The sequence below is a fragment of the Sinocyclocheilus grahami genome, unplaced genomic scaffold (genome assembly GCF_001515645.1).
Source record: "Sinocyclocheilus grahami isolate Dianchi unplaced genomic scaffold, SAMN03320097.WGS_v1.1 scaffold732.1, whole genome shotgun sequence".
NCBI classification, from domain to species: domain Eukaryota; kingdom Metazoa; phylum Chordata; class Actinopteri; order Cypriniformes; family Cyprinidae; genus Sinocyclocheilus; species Sinocyclocheilus grahami.
Genome location: NW_015505911.1, coordinates 367,610 through 383,461, shown reverse-complemented (window position 1 = coordinate 383,461; position 15,852 = coordinate 367,610). Strand labels below are relative to the sequence as shown.

The window sequence follows — 15,852 nt, the reverse complement described above, 5'->3', positions numbered from 1 at the left end:
GGGTCACATCACAGTGGAGTCAGCTGTCTTAACCGTGGCTTGTGTACTGCAAACACATACCAGCTTCATCACTGTGTCTGTCACGCGACTCTGTTCCCCTTTCGGGCTCTGTCTTTACATTTATTTTGAAAGATGAAGCTCGTGATTATGGTAAGGGGCGTTACATTTCCGACGAGTGCTTGCGGTGTTCGGCCAATCACAATGCACTGGGTCAGCTGGCCAATCAGAGCAGACTGCGCTTGTCGGAAGGAGGGACTTTGTAGAAAACTAAGCGTTTGAGAGAGGCGGGGCATAGAGGACCTACAATAATGTACAGTATTTGAAAAAAAAATTGTTTTTTGAACATTAAAGCATGTCAACATTCTGTTACACCAAATACACAAAATAATGATCTTTAAAATAGCATCATATGACCCCTTTAATTCCTTTGTTTAACAGCTCTATCGGATTATTAGATAGACTTCTATCCGTATTAGACAGAACTGAATGACAACAGCGAACAAGGGGGAGAATATGAGCTGTGTGCGCTCAGGCACTGCCGCAGCCGTTCTCGGCGCCGTCAAAATAAAAGTCCCACCTCTAACACATCGGCCTAACCAAAATGCGTTCTTGTCTTAGGACAACTTTGATGAACTTTTTTGATCCACTTCAAATGTTGACTACTGTATATCTACTTGACAAGCTGTCCATCAAAAACATTTATAACCATTGGGGTATGAATTTCTGAGACACGACTTTAAAGGTCATTTCCCACATCACCCGCTCCTTCCACAATGAATGCTCTACCGTCCTTGTTTCATTTCCTCAACCTTCCTGAATCTGCCCTCTCCAAAGATAAAAAAGAACGGGTCATGATAAAAGAACCGAAGAGAAATGTGGCGACCGCCATGGTTGTGAGGGAGGTGAGATGACCTTGAAACGCAAATAGACCTTCTTAAAAAGAGAAGGGGAATAAAGAAAGCCACTAAAGATATTTATCATACAGTGGGCCATTGGCAGGAAAGTAGATGGGTTCTGCTTCATTTAATTATCATCGTCTGTTAGAAATTTTTTAATTTTCCCACAGCCGGTAGGTTTTAAAGGAGGTTCAAACGATTGCTCCTCAAAAGAAGGAAAGTCATACCGGTTTAGAACGACATAGAGGCGAGTAAAAGATGACAAGGTTTTAATTTCTGGGTGAACTATCCATTCAAGCACAATGAACCTCTGCCTGAAAAAAGAAATAAACAGCCGTTAAAGCTGACAACACCCTTTCTTTACTTACATATGCGCTTGACATTTGAGGTTCTGCTAATTCTACCCTTGCGTCGCTGCACTATAATCATAATCAGCGGTATTCTTCTGCTCAAAACTGAGCTTCTGAACAAGAAGCATGCTCTAGCCACCATGCACCATGTACTCGAGAGGTGAGAGCCTCATGTGTGCCTACTGGGCCAAATGCCTGCTCAAGCCATGACATGATCCTAATCGACATGAGCACACGGGAGGGCTCCAGCCCAGGGCCGAGGGCCAGACACGGAACACAAAGACCAGCTATCCCATTCTGCCGTCTCCGAGTGCCTTACAAACAATGCCGGTCAGGAAAACAAGCCCTCGATATCAGTCCACAGCTGTGCTTTTGTCTCTCTCTCCATCCGTCAGAGATACACCACGTAGGCTTAGACACCTATGCCGTTGCCTCTACTGCCCTCTGCGACGGAGAGAGCTTGTTTATCACACCAAAGCATATTGCCGATGTCCTCGCAAGGCGAAGGGGGAGAAAGAGAGAGACAGGAAGATAGAGAGACGGACACAAGAAAAGGGAACGAAAGAGAAACAGAACAAATGGAGGCTGTGAAAAAGATGAATAGAGAAAGAGCAGCAAATAAAGCGAGGGAGAAAAGACACAGTAAAAACGCTGAGATAGAAAGCAGGAGAGAGAGAAATGGAGTGAACGCATTGGAAAGCACATAATGGAGGGGACAGAGGCTAATTAAGGAAGGCCGGATTAATTAGGCTTTCAGTCTGCCTGCCTCTCATTCTCCCACTGTGTTTCCTGCCAGTGTCACCCTCCATCTCCTCATAAAACACGCCACATTGTTGTTAGATGGATTTTAAGGCTCCAGTCTTTGGAATGTACATGAGTAATTTCCAGTGGGAACGTAACTTTGTTAGCTATGTAGGCAAATACAAGGTAAGGCTGGGTGGAATGATGCTACTGTATATAATATGTGATGGGAGAAATGTGTTAAACATGCTATAGTGCTTATACCACAAAGTATCCACAACGTAATTAAAAAACTTGACGCCAAGCGGGAAATTATAGCCTGAGGCAGCAGGTTTGTGTATCGCTCCATGAGGTAGTTGGCGAGTTCAACCCTATTGCATCTAACAATTTCAAAATGAAATAAAGTTAGAGATGCATAGATATACAAATTCTGACTGATACTGGCAAGCTGATAATTATACATAACTGATAAATAACCAAATTAAAATTCTATTAAATATGAAGACACTAAAAACTAAAACCAGTCAGCTCGGTTAAATATGAAAAATGGATATTCATTGGATATTCAAAAAAAGATATTTAAAGATTAGATTTAGTCCAAATGCAAAAATAGAGGAAATGAGCATATCTAATCTAATATCTAATATTATTTTATATTTATTCAAATAAAAATCCAATAAACAATATGTTACAGATACACTGCACATCCTTGAATTATCTTTCACTTAAATGAATTTAGCTTATTGAAATTCACCAATATAGACACAAAACCACCACTCTATGAAATGTCTCAAACCATGACATACATCCACCTTCCAAAAAAAAAAAAGGTAATAAATTAATGACACGACAAAAACAAGTTGCAATAATTAAAAACGTATTTTCTTCCTTGTGATTAAACTTTATTGTACAGAGTACAGTACAAAGCCAATTAAATACAGACATTTGCACAGCTGATATCTTGGACATTTAGCATGAACTGTTGACATTAACTATCTACCAGTGGAATACGTGATGTTTGCTCATGTCACAGATCCAGTAAAGCATGCTAAAGAGATTTGTGGGAGTTCAAATGTGAATGAACCATTGAATTACTGTCACTTTTCAGCCAGGGGTGCTTGCACTCCACTAGACTGTCATTTATAAAAGCCTCCAAACAACATCTATGTTTTAAACAGACGACTTGGACCAGCCCCCATGCAATCCAATTAAGAACTAAATCACTCCAACTCTGTTTATCATAACACTGAGTTACAAGAGGCCATCTGGGACACAAAACAACCCTCTCTCACAATCCCAAATACCCCCACCCAAAAAAAACACTCTCGCTTCTCAATGGCACTGTTTTCATGAGGGGCCACTTTTGCAGCGAGAGCCCTCATCGGTTCTGTTCCTCCTCCCTGCTCGATGAAGCAAACGATGAGGACACTTCAGCCTTGCTCACTATGCAGGATCCTTGGCCAAAAATGACAGGAACTGATGGGCATAAATATTTATCAGGTGCAAAAGCTTTGCCAACCTGAAGATGCCGAGACAAAAATCAGAAGGGTTGAAAAAGCATGGTTAGCCGTTTCATGATGATTGACTTCAAGACTTGCTATCAGAAAGTCATTCTGCAGGGGGAGGCTGAAATGCCCTTGTGCCAGGCTGCAGGCTCAAGTTTATGATAATCCCAATAAATTATAATGTACTCTGCAGACATTAAAAAGCATGATTGGTGCTAAATTAAATGGGCTGTGACTCTCAGGTCACAGTGAGATGGATCTGTTCTTCTAGATTCTTTCTCATCCCATCTCTCACTTCTTTTACTATCAGAGAAGATGCTTGCCTTTTTCTGCTAGACTCCACTAGTAATGTTCACGTGCAGTAGGAGAGAGAGGGCTAAGCTGTGCCACTATATTTAAACTGTCCTCTAATCAAAGAGAAATGTGCTAGATGTGCAATTAATACTCCTCATTGTATTTCAGGATGTATGCTATCAACTGAAATTAGAAGAATGCATCTATAATAGAAACATACAGAGAAATCTTCTTACAAAAGGAGAAAAACGTGGTCCAGTGACAATTTCAAATAAAAATATGTAGATAAACAGAATATAAAATTAATTTAAACATTAAAAATGTGCTTTGATATAATTTTTTTTTTGGTCATGATTACAGGTATGTATTATTCTTTCCCTTTTTAAATAAACGATCACTACTGACATGCTATTTAAGTGATTATTTCTCATTTCCCATGTTTAATGCTGAACTGAAAAAAATGTTTATCCGTGACCCTGTTTGCTGAAAAAAGAAAGTTGAACTTACTTGTGTGTGCATTTCTCCTACTTCACCTTTCCTTTTCTATTTTAGTCCAGTTGTCCAGTTTTTAATTCATGAGCCCATTCTGAACTGCTAACCAGATTTGTGGTCCAAATGTTAATCTCCAACAGGCACTTTTGTCTGTTTGGGGGGAGGTGGGGGATTAGTCCATTTTCATTATTTGCTGGGGTCAAAGGTACTGTTCAACACCAATTTATTAACTAAAATTTGTTGAGTCTAATGATGATTAATGCCCTTGTTGTCGGCCTTTCACTGTTACACGAAGCAAATTTCTTGTTCTTTTTTTTTTCTACAAAAGCAATTAGAGCAATTTTAAATCCACAAAACACATCACGGGCTGACAGGTTAAGCTTTTAATGCAAATGTGACAGCAACATAATGTACAATATGACAAAATGTGATGGTACTGGCCTAATTGCTCACAACTAAAAAGAATTAATATTGAATGAGGCGCCTTCAAAAACACGCTAGATTTCAGAGCCTCCATGACCAACACATATACACACACGATAGCCCCAATGGGCCTGGCAGAGTGACACCCTCGTTCCTGCACTTTTGTGAGTATTTTATGTTTTATGAGAACATGTAATGAGGTATAAGCTGCAATGTAAAGATAACTGATGGGTTTTGTGACATCTCCCAACAACTACAATAATAAATACTGGAAATGGAAAACTGTGACAACTTTTATAAAGGTCAAATATTAAGCTGTGTGTGTGTTTTTAGTACAATCATGTAATTTTAAAGTATGTTTTATTAATCAAAATTAATAAATCATGACTACAATAGCAAAAAAAACAACAACAACTGTACAGTTCTAGTCTGCTACAGCATGATGACTGCTCAGTAAAATAAAGTTCATCACCTAAATAAATGGATTGAAACAGTTGAGCCTTTATGAGTTCTGACGATAAAGACCCTTGGTTGATCTAAATCGATCGAAGAAGACATTAGATCTTGGCATTATATTTTACGATGAAGGATGGCCAAATCGTATTTCAGTTTAACAGAGAACCGCATTCAAGGTGAGGTCAGAGGACAATCCCTCTTAGCAGTCTCTTCCACACCTTTATGCCATTTGTGATTCGCAACAGAAGCGATGTAAGGCATGAGGAGAACACTGGTTTTCAAGACAGGAGCAATCTGAACTGTGTGTTTGAATCTAGTCTTTTGGCTTGATGTGAAAAGCCCGTAAATCAGGTGCGCGTGTGGAATACCAAATCGCAGGAGAGAGAATAGAACTCATCAATCATGGGTGACGTGCGCTTTGCTGCACGGGAGGGAAGCCAAACCACATTAGTGTTGATGCAGCAATGCTGTGGTATGGAGGATGGCAGGGGGAAAAAGAAGGCAAACAATTCAGAATTATAGACTATTAATAGAATTATAGACTATTAATGGAAAACATTATGGAAACAGGTCAAGTAAGTGCACTCGATGTGAGGCCTTTTGACGATTATGGACTTGACAGGTTCACCCTAAGCAATAGTTAGCCAGGTATTATTTTGAAATAACTGTCAATGGACAAAATTACTTTTACTGCCAGAGGGTAAAGTTACGGTATCTGCTAGCAAGGGCTAATAAGGTCATGCTAACAAGCCAAACCTTGACCCTTTAGTCAAGCACACCGTAAGACAAACTGTTTTCTTTTTCAGTTGTTCTTTTGTGCTGTCAAGACCTATCATCACAATGGGAAAAAGGGACACATTTTGTGCAAGAGACTTAGGGATTTGCACGTAATAATGAAAAAAGTTTGTTCCTTGACTTGGGGAAGTCACAAGAGAAAAACATGCCAATCTGCTGGTCTTCTGATGTGCACCTCTGATCTCTCAAAAAATGCTTTGAGGTGGTAGATCAGAGAATGGGCAGGGACCCATGTGCAGAGGTCAACAGCGCTGTCAGGATGTCATTCTGTGTGTGCCTTTGTGTTCTTACCCACCTTTATAGTCTTCTCTTCCTGTGACCTGATTTGTCATACCTGTTTACCTGTCTAGCATGCCTTCCTGCCTTTCTTGTTTCACTCAGCCCTGTCTTGCTTGCCACCTGCATATATGCCCTATTATGGCCCAGCCAGAGGCAGTGTCTGCCTCTAATGACACCTTACTGCACTACTGACAGGTTTCTTAGTCCGAAGGAGTAAAGGTAGCACCTGTCTCTTGGGAAAAGCATGAACATATGTAAATATAGCCATGTACAATCCACGCACAAAATCGACTCCTTAAAAAGTGGCAATTGACCCCAGCTGTCAACACACGATGTCAGCGGAGTCCTGAGTGGCAAACTGGGAAAACTAGCATTTTGTAAATGATATAAGTATAAAAGAGGATGATCTAAAATTAGGGAAAGATGGTTCAAGAGGGAAGGATGAGTGTGAAGCAAAGATAAGAGGCTAAAAAAAGGTATGAAGCGATACTCAAGGAAAAAGTAAAAAAAGAGCCCTTGGAGGATAAAGTGGGGGTGTCATTAAAGACATTCTCATAGCCCCAGGAAGATCACTAGGAAAAGAACAGTGAAAATAGAGAGAGCCATTGTGTTTCACACTACATTTTGCACTGTTTCACACTATGTGTAAGGATCAAACAGTATTGAAAGAACCAATAAGTGTAAAGGAGTCAGGATTAGAAGGATGGTTAGAAGGTTTTTTCATTAACAGGATGTGTTTGAAGTTCCCCATAGACAAAACCATTTCATTACGGTCTTGGGAATCGCTGAGCGTACATACGTTAATGAGGATAAATAAATAGTAGAGGAAGTTTGTCATCCTGTGATTACTGTAACTAAAAATTTCAAAGAATCATAAATCTCTTTGGGATAAAAGAACAAGCAAGAGCCTGCATGACAAAGCATATTAAAAACCATCCTATCACCTTCAAGTAGATGCCTCACAGGTAGAAAAAGGTATTGCAGATAGACGTATCAGTGTAAAAATACAATGTCCTACCACACCCCAAAATACAACTGCTCCTAAAAGACAAAAAGTCAACTTGATTAACAGGACTTATTAAATATGCACTAACAAATCAATATGCAATTGTAAATTCACACCTCATCCAGGGTTAAACAAACCACTAGGGATGCACCGAAATGAAAATTCTTGGCCGAAACCGAAAAAGAGGAAACCAAGGCCGAAAACCGAAACACCGAAAGAAATTATGCCAATTATTAGTACCATTGCATTTATGGCTATGACTGTGTACTAACTTTACTAAAATCAAGGCATTGCAATTGCATAAATTAATATTAAAGTTTCAAAGAATAAATCAATTTTAAATTATGGAAATATTTATTTAGCACATTGCAACAATGCACAGTATAAAATAAAATTCAAACTAAAATGTTTAACTTCCCCCCGCTCATGTGTACATTAAATAATAATGTACAGTCCTACTGGCTTGCAGAAAGGTTTTAATTAAATGTTCTCTCATAAAAACAAAGTGCATTTAGGTCAAGTACATTTTACATTTTTCTCTGTAGGACTACTACAAGAAAGGGCATTCAGAACAAGTGCAACTGCTTAAAGATACAACAATATTTTCTCTGTAGGTCTTCAACATAATAGTGTTTCAAAACAAAGACTGCCATAGCCCATATGTTAACTGTAGAACTTTAACAACAACAAATCCACCAAGAATTGCAGATGTGCAAAGTGGATAATAAATATTTAAACACTAGACAAGCCCATTCTACTTCTTGAGGTAAAGTGGCAGGTTTTTCTTGAAGAAAAATAGCTTCTCTGCTTTATCACAGTGAAGTCGGTTCCTCTTCTCATCGAGAACATGAGCTGCTGCACTGAACAGTCTCTCGCTGTCAGTGCTTGTGCACGGAGCAGACAAGTACTTGCGTGCCATCTTTGTATGTATGTATCACACTCATATCACATCTAGTTTTTTTGGATAAGAATTAGGGATGCACCGAATATTCGGCGTTTTCCTTTTCTGTGCCGCGTTCCTCTCATATTCAGCGTAGCGATCAGAATGTTTGGATTTCAGGTGATAAATTAAACCCGACGTGGAGAAAGTCTTTGTAGATGCACCCCCTCTTGAAATTTCGGCATTACTTGTTTTGCAAATCGCTGTCCGTGGGTCTTTCTCAGATATACTGAAATACGTCCACACCGAAGACATGTTGCTTCAGACAAGCACGTGCAGGTCGCGGTTTCTGTTTGCGTCATCACAACATTTTGGCCGTATTGTTTCGGTGATAAAAGTCTTTCGGCTGAAAACCGAAAATGCACTTTTGGGCCATTTTCGGACGAAAATTTTCAGTGGCCGAATATTCGGTGCATCCCTACAAACCACACAATGTGCCAAAAACATTTAAAAAATGTGTCATTCCTAAAATATCCCTGCCAAAAACATATCCCTCCCACACATACTTTTATCCAACAATAACAATCTCCAAAAAAGGCATCAAAACAGCACAAAAGGTGAAGGACCTTCAAATCCAATCAAATCAAATCTTTACTTTATTTGTCCCTCAAGAGGGAAATTTGTTTTGGGCAATACAGGTAAAACTGCACAACAAAGTACCAACATCAATACTAACAATCACACAGTTGTGTCCCCTGAATCAGAGTTTAACAGCCTTGTAGCCAAAGGAACAAAATCATTTTTATAACGGTTATATCTAGACATCGGAATACGAAAACGTCGACCAGATGGAAGTAATTGAAATTCTTGCTGAAGCATATGAGAAGGGTACCGAGTCATTTTCACTGCCTGTTTAAGAATAACCTTATTAAAAACAGACTGAAAATTGGGATAAACCCTCAGACCAACCACTTTCATAGCAGTACAAACCAAACGGTTCAGCTGAGATCTAAGAGTAACTTTCAAATTACCAAACCAGGCTGCTATACCATACAGTAAGATGGATTCAATACGGGCATGATAAAACAACAACTTGACCCTCTGAGCCACCCCAAATAATCTAAGCCTCCTCAAAAAGTAAATTTTTTGTTGCACCCTTCTACACAGATTATCCACATGTACCTCCCATGAAAGTTTATTATCCATAAGCAAACCTAAATATTTGTATGATGCAACCTGTCTAACAGGCTTGTTGTTAATCATGATAGGTGAGTGATTGCCTACTGATTTATAATCAAAGATAATTTCCTCTGTTTTACTAACATTAATTACAAGACTATGTTCTTTACTCCATAACACAAAGTCAGCAATCTCTGTAGTGTAACACTGAAGGTCCTCATCCTTGTACAAATGACCAAGAATGGCAGTATCATCTGAAAATTTAACAACAATATTCACCTTCTTAAAAGCAGTTACAAAATGTACCTTGTTTCACGCCAAATCCAATGGACAATAAGCTTTGTCGAGTCTTACCTCACATTCTCTGGAGCCAGAGATAGTGTAGGTGCATGGCCCGGTACCATTGACCAGCACATCCGTGCCCTCTGTGTTATTAGGCTTGTAGTCCACATAGTACTCCTGCAATGGTGTGCTGAGTGTGCGCTCTGTCTCCCGTGACTTTTTCCGACGTTTGCGAGCAGCAGCCGAGTTTTCCTGTAGCTGCTTAACACTGCTTGGATAGCGCTTCCATGACACATAAATTACGAGGAGGATCATGGCAACTGACAGGAAGAGGGCAACACTTCCTGCCACTATCTTGTGGAATGATACAGGTTCAAAGTCTTGCTCAGGTGGTGGGACAGCGGGCTGAGAAGGTGCAGAAGAGGTGGTATCTTCCAAGGATGTCCCCTGGCCCCTTCTGCTGTCTCCAGATTTTAGAGTCGGGATGAAAGAGCTGGCTGGGGTCTGGGCAAAGGCGACAAAAGGGGTAGAGGGAACAATTACAGTTGATGGCATAGCAGGGGCAACCCTACAAACCCTATTGGCGTCAACGGCATCCATAACCTTCTCCCCTTGGACTTCTTTGGGTGATGCACAAATCATATTAATTTCTTTGTTTCCACGGAAGGTTCTCAGCCAGGCCACCAGTGGGCACACAACTGGTCCACAGTCCCACATGTTTCCTGCCAGACTAATTGCTGTCAGAGAGGTCCAGGCATCCACAGCTTCTTGAGACACATTGACAAGCTTGTTTGAATCCAGGTTAAGCGTCTGCAGATTCGGCATGGCCCGGTACACCTCTGCATCGATCTCCTGAAGGTCATTTCCTGAAAGGTCTAGCTTCTGCAATGATGTCCAGGTCCATGTAAGGCCTTCACTCATGGTCCTAATGCGGTTCCACTGTAGGTAAAGAGCACGCAAGTTATAGAAGCGTGGGAAGTTGAAAAAGTTGATTTTAGAGAACTGGTTATGCTCAATATGCAGCTCAGTTAGCTTCATCAGGCCGGACATTGAATTGCGAGTAATGCTGCGCAGTCGGTTGTAGCCAAGGTCAAGGAATTCAAGATTACGGCAGTCTTGAAAAAGGCGAGAGGGAAGATTCTTAAGGGAGTTGGAGCGCATGTGCAAGCTGAGTAGCTTGCGCAGTCCCTGGAACTGCCCTGGTTGTAGAGCTTGTAGCTTGTTATAGGAAAGGTCCAGATTCCTCAAGTTTGGTACCAGGTGAAATGTGGTGTTATGTAGCAGTGTGATCTTGTTGGAGCTCAATATTAGCTCTTTGAGCCTCCGTATCCCTTGAAAAGCACGTGCATCCACATTGGCAATGTAGTTGTGGTCCAGGTACAGCCAAATGAGCTGGTTGAGGCCAACAAATTGGCCTGACTTCAGGCTTGCTAAGCTGTTATACCGCAGAGACAGGCCTTGACAGCCGCCTGAGAGGTTCTTGGGAACATCACGGAATGCGCTAGACTCACAGTATACGATTTTGCCATCGCATCGACAGCTCCGAGGGCAAGGACGCTCACCAAAGCAAGGGGTGGCAGACAGCCATGCCTGCATTAGCAGTGGCACCATGAACCAGCGGTGCCTCATGGCAAAGCCTAAAATGGAAAAAGAAAACACTACTTACTTCCTGATTATACAAATACACAAATTAATAGGGTTTTAGCTAAATCGTGCTACTTAAAAAGGGATTTATTTAATTAAACTTGTATTCAATGAGTACATACAGTATTAGTCACAATAGTGGGCAAAAGTAAATCAAACAGCAAGAGAGTTTGAAACACATTTGAAACAGCATATTCACTCTCCCTGACAGAGTATCTCTCTCACTTTTTTGGCGCAGATTCAATCATGATCTTATTAGGGAGCTGTGATGCATTGCAATGTGTTGAATCGTGAAATTTGCAAAATGATGTGCATCATATTGTGAGGTAGTTGACAATACCCTGCCCTAATTATTGAGCAGTTACAAAGCAGAGATTAAGACGACTAATGAGAGAAGAAATATTGTAATTGTTCTGTGATTATAAACCCTTGAAATATTACATTTATACAGCAATATGATACCACACAGGACTCAATTAACAGTGGTGATTGTGCAAATCAATCCAGTCATGCTATGTTGTTTAATTCTTCTCTCTGGCAATGGCAAACATGCTATCAGAGCAAGCCAGTCCTCCAATAAGCTTGGACACAAGCCCACTACAGTATGAAAGGAAATGTCCTGAGAGATATTCCTCGGCCATCCTATTAGTCCCTAATTATAATCTAAATGATTGTCAGTCAACCAAATCAAATATATTTGCCTGGCTGCTCAGTGACTCTGCTATCAGCCTTTGTTCATCTTTCCTTAATACACAAAGGAAAGCCTAGGTGTTGTTATAGTCAAAATAAATGGGGGAGGTGGGGGGTGAAGCGAGGCATTATATCAGCAGTAAATTCTCGACTAAACATTGGCTCAAGGGGTTAGAGGTCTGGGTAAAATACACATGTTCTTTTTGTGAAGGTCTTGGCCAAAGCCTGGACATTTTCCAGTAATGGGATTTTATCATTTGTGCTGCATCTTTCTGGCCTTCATGCCTACACTGTGTTACTGTAAAAGGGTTTCAATTCTATCCCTGATGCATAAACTTTTACAAAGCTTGCTAGAAATTACATTTTGAAATGAAGTTCCTAAGGCATTATATGTCTGTACGAGATGAAGAATGTGGCTATGACACATTAATATTGTCATAAGAATTCATGAAAGTGGTTATGAAATATCAAAACATCCATTTTGCCTGAAAGCAAAATGACTTCAGACCCATCCAAATAACATTTTAAAACCATATGCATGGAATTGAATGGTTTAGATTAATCAGTACTGTTACAATAATTCTGCCAGATGTTCTCTGAGGTTGAAAAGGAGAAAATATTCATAAAGTACTCTATTTAACAGCATATCAGAACCAAACATTTGAATGGTCATGAACTGTATTAATACACCTCCTGTTCATGATTATAATATAGAGTGGCCTCAAAATATTACTTCCATTATACCTACAAATGGATGAAATCACTGCACAAGACAACTAAATAGCAAACCCTCTTCTCAACAAATGATGCTAGATCTTAGATTTAACTACACATTTCTTAGCCATTTTTGCAATTAGTTTTAATCAGCTGATAAGACTGCCCAAGTTGATAATCAGAAAACGTCTGAATAACTGTCTTAATTTAGAAAAGCATATCTCTTCTTATCACATCATGTCAAATCTAACAAACGTCTAGGCTATTTGTGAGATGTTTCGTTTTTTGAAAAGTTTGTGCCATCTTTCCTTTCCAAAAAAAAGAAGCTTTGATTTGATATTTTCTTATTTATCGCAATTAACTTCTTATATTTCTGCATGTCTGCAGTGATTAAAAAAAACAAAGCAAAGAGGTGCCGATAACCATGAGTGTACAGTTGCCAACAACTGATGCATAAGCAGGCTGCGGTACAATAAAGTAATTACGTCACTGGCTCCCATTCATACTATCCAGACAATCAGATTGTATCAGCTTAATGACATTGCTAATGAAATGATGCTGATAAAGGTAATGATCCAAGAGAAGTCTAATGAAAATTAATTTGTAGCAAACTTGCACTGCCACTTTTCTTATTTTAGATGCAACTACACCTTTTCCTCTCTTGGTAAAACTGATTTTGCCTCTGCACAGGCCTACATACCCTTCACAGTGATGCTCCAAAATTTTTGCCAGGTTGGTTATTTTATGTTTGCTGTCAAAATCTCCCACTACAGTGCCGCAAAGCAGTAAGCATAGCTCATCATTTTACGAGCTGTGGAAGGCCATCTTGCTGCACATCGCTAACGAATAACAATCAGAGCAGGTCACATATCTGTCAAATAGCCCCTGTAAAATGATTGAAAGCACATTTATAATCAAGTACTCTAATGTGGCCATGAGAAGGTCTGTGGCTTACAGTTAATCACAGTTCTTAGTTAAATTATGAGTCTAGAAATCATGAGAAATATGTAAGGAATATAACTAGTATGCATCCTTTACCAAATGCAAATGAAACAGATTAATATCTAAAGACACTGTTAACACTAATCCAATGCATAATGATTGTGTCCTCGTTGTTTTCTGTCAATACATAAAATCTGTTGTGTCGCCTTCCTTTGAAAATTAAGAAATAACACAGTTGCTCAAACGAGCTAATTATGCAAACTGAACAACAATTCATTAAGCTCTCCAGGCATTGTATGCACACTTGCGTTGCAAAAAATGTGCACACATACCACAATGCATGCACATAATGTGCATATTTTCCAACAGTACACGCAAGTATGAAATCTACAAAAGATTATCAACTATCTGTGTACGATCCCACTATCAATAATGCACAGGCACACTCTGAGAAATCGCCTTGCAGCCAAAGAATGAGGTTCAATTAGCATTCCAGTGTTAATCAATGAGTTGGCATCAGTCTGCTCTTTAAATCAGTGAGAGATGAAGAACAGAGATAGGCCAATAATCAGTCTGACCAATATTTTTACCAATATTCACACTTTTCAACTCAACTGGTTGTCAGGTTTGTGGATGAATGGCAAAGAGCACTTAACAACAGCATTTATAAGTAAATAATAACATTATTTAATATATTGTTTGGACATTCAACATTTTAGATAAGGACCATTCATTCTCGATTGAGAAATATGTTGCTTAGCAATTAGCCCTAAACCCTATAGTAGCCTAGTCCAAACCACATATTGCAATGGAATTGCTATCATTGAGATGATCTACATATAATGTCATAAATAACAGCAATAATGTTTTATCAAGTTTTTTTTATAAAAACGTTTTAGAATCTCGTTTTAAATATTTTACAATTATACATTAGTAGCAGAATAAATATTAAATAAACCCCTCACACATAATGTTGTTTTGCTGTAGTACAGTGATCATTAAAATATTATTGTAAAAAAAAAAAATCAGTTATACATAATAGTTATCAGACTCTTAAACATAAAAAAACAATGCCTATAGGTCATAAAACACTGAATAAATGACCATCAAATAAACGAACAGAGGGATGCACTTGACTGTGTCTAAACCAGAATCAAACCACTGTGAGCTGAAGTGAACGCACGGTCAAATGTGAGCAAGAAATATGTGTGATTATCAAATGTACAATAAATCGATACATGCAAATTAAGGAGAACACCCAATGGATGTATGCATAAACATGCATGAACATTTTGTGCTTTATCAGAGTAACGTTACATTCAATCTCTTAGTTTTACTGCATGCACACCGTCTGAAGCCAGTTCACATTACACTGCAAAATGAATAAAACTACAGGAAATTTCCCCCCAATTTATCAACCCATAAAACATCGTGGTTTCCACGTCCACTTAGGACCAAGTGAGAATACGCAAACTTACCCATCACCGCGTCTCAGTCAACCCCTGGCCACAGGTTTTACAGCTTTCTACCGCTCGAGACCCGAGACTGCATGGCACGCGCTCTCTTCAGATGGTTCGGGTCTTTCACGAGCGCCCGCCTGTAGTCCTCCACCGCAGAGCAGGCGCTGGAAATCTTCAGTCTCTCCTGACTGACCACTGACCATATCGTTCAATTCCCCTCAAAACAAAATTCTCATCATAAGCATCCACTTGAACAGAAAGAACCCATTTTACATCCTAAAATTATACCTCAAGTCACAAACAGAGCCGAAGACGGGCGATTCCAAATCCAAGTTATCTACCACAAGTCAAACTTATGGAAATCCCAGCAATCCCCTTCCGCCTCAGTATATTCCATCGCAGCATACTGCGCAAATACTGTCTTTCCCGAAAGGATGATGCTTACCGTAGATTAATCCGTGGCTATTATAATATCAGTGTGAATTAGGATGTTTAGAAGATTTCAATCCAGTCCAAAATGACTGCGCTCATAGTATACTGTTTAGAAGTGTTACTCCATCGGGAATGTTTCTCCTCTCCTGTACGGTTCCCGACAGTACAGAGATGCAGCAGGATTGTGAGCGGTTAACCACAACCGCCTGTCGCACCATAACTTTGTCAGACAGCATCCGAATGCCCTCTTCTGGCGAACCGACATCTCCAGCAGCAATCTCTTCTGATTAATCCGTGGCTATTATAATATCAGTGTGAATTAGGATGTTTAGAAGATTTCAATCCAGTCCAAAATGACTGCGCTCATAGTATACTGTTTAGAAGTGTTACTC

General features: G+C 39.6%; 1 protein-coding gene across 2 annotated transcripts in view; it reads right to left on the bottom strand.

Annotated features, from left to right (window-relative positions):
* Window positions 1–15,621, bottom strand: part of LOC107560524 (leucine-rich repeat transmembrane neuronal protein 4) — a 141,326-nt gene extending 125,705 nt beyond the window's left edge. The window contains exons 1-3 of one of the 2 annotated variants that reach the window (XM_016244740.1): window positions 15,047–15,621; window positions 9,651–11,215; window positions 5,448–5,624 (exon numbers count right to left, since the gene is read on the bottom strand). In XM_016244740.1, the coding sequence (XP_016100226.1) occupies window positions 5,505–5,624; window positions 9,651–11,215; window positions 15,047–15,050 (1,689 nt within the window). In that variant the 5' untranslated portion in view covers window positions 15,051–15,621 and the 3' untranslated portion in view covers window positions 5,448–5,504. Of the gene's footprint in view, window positions 1–5,447; window positions 5,625–9,650; window positions 11,216–15,046 lie in introns of those variants that run through there. The other variant, XM_016244739.1, reaches the window with a different exon arrangement.
* Window positions 15,622–15,852: the final 231 nt, after the last annotated feature.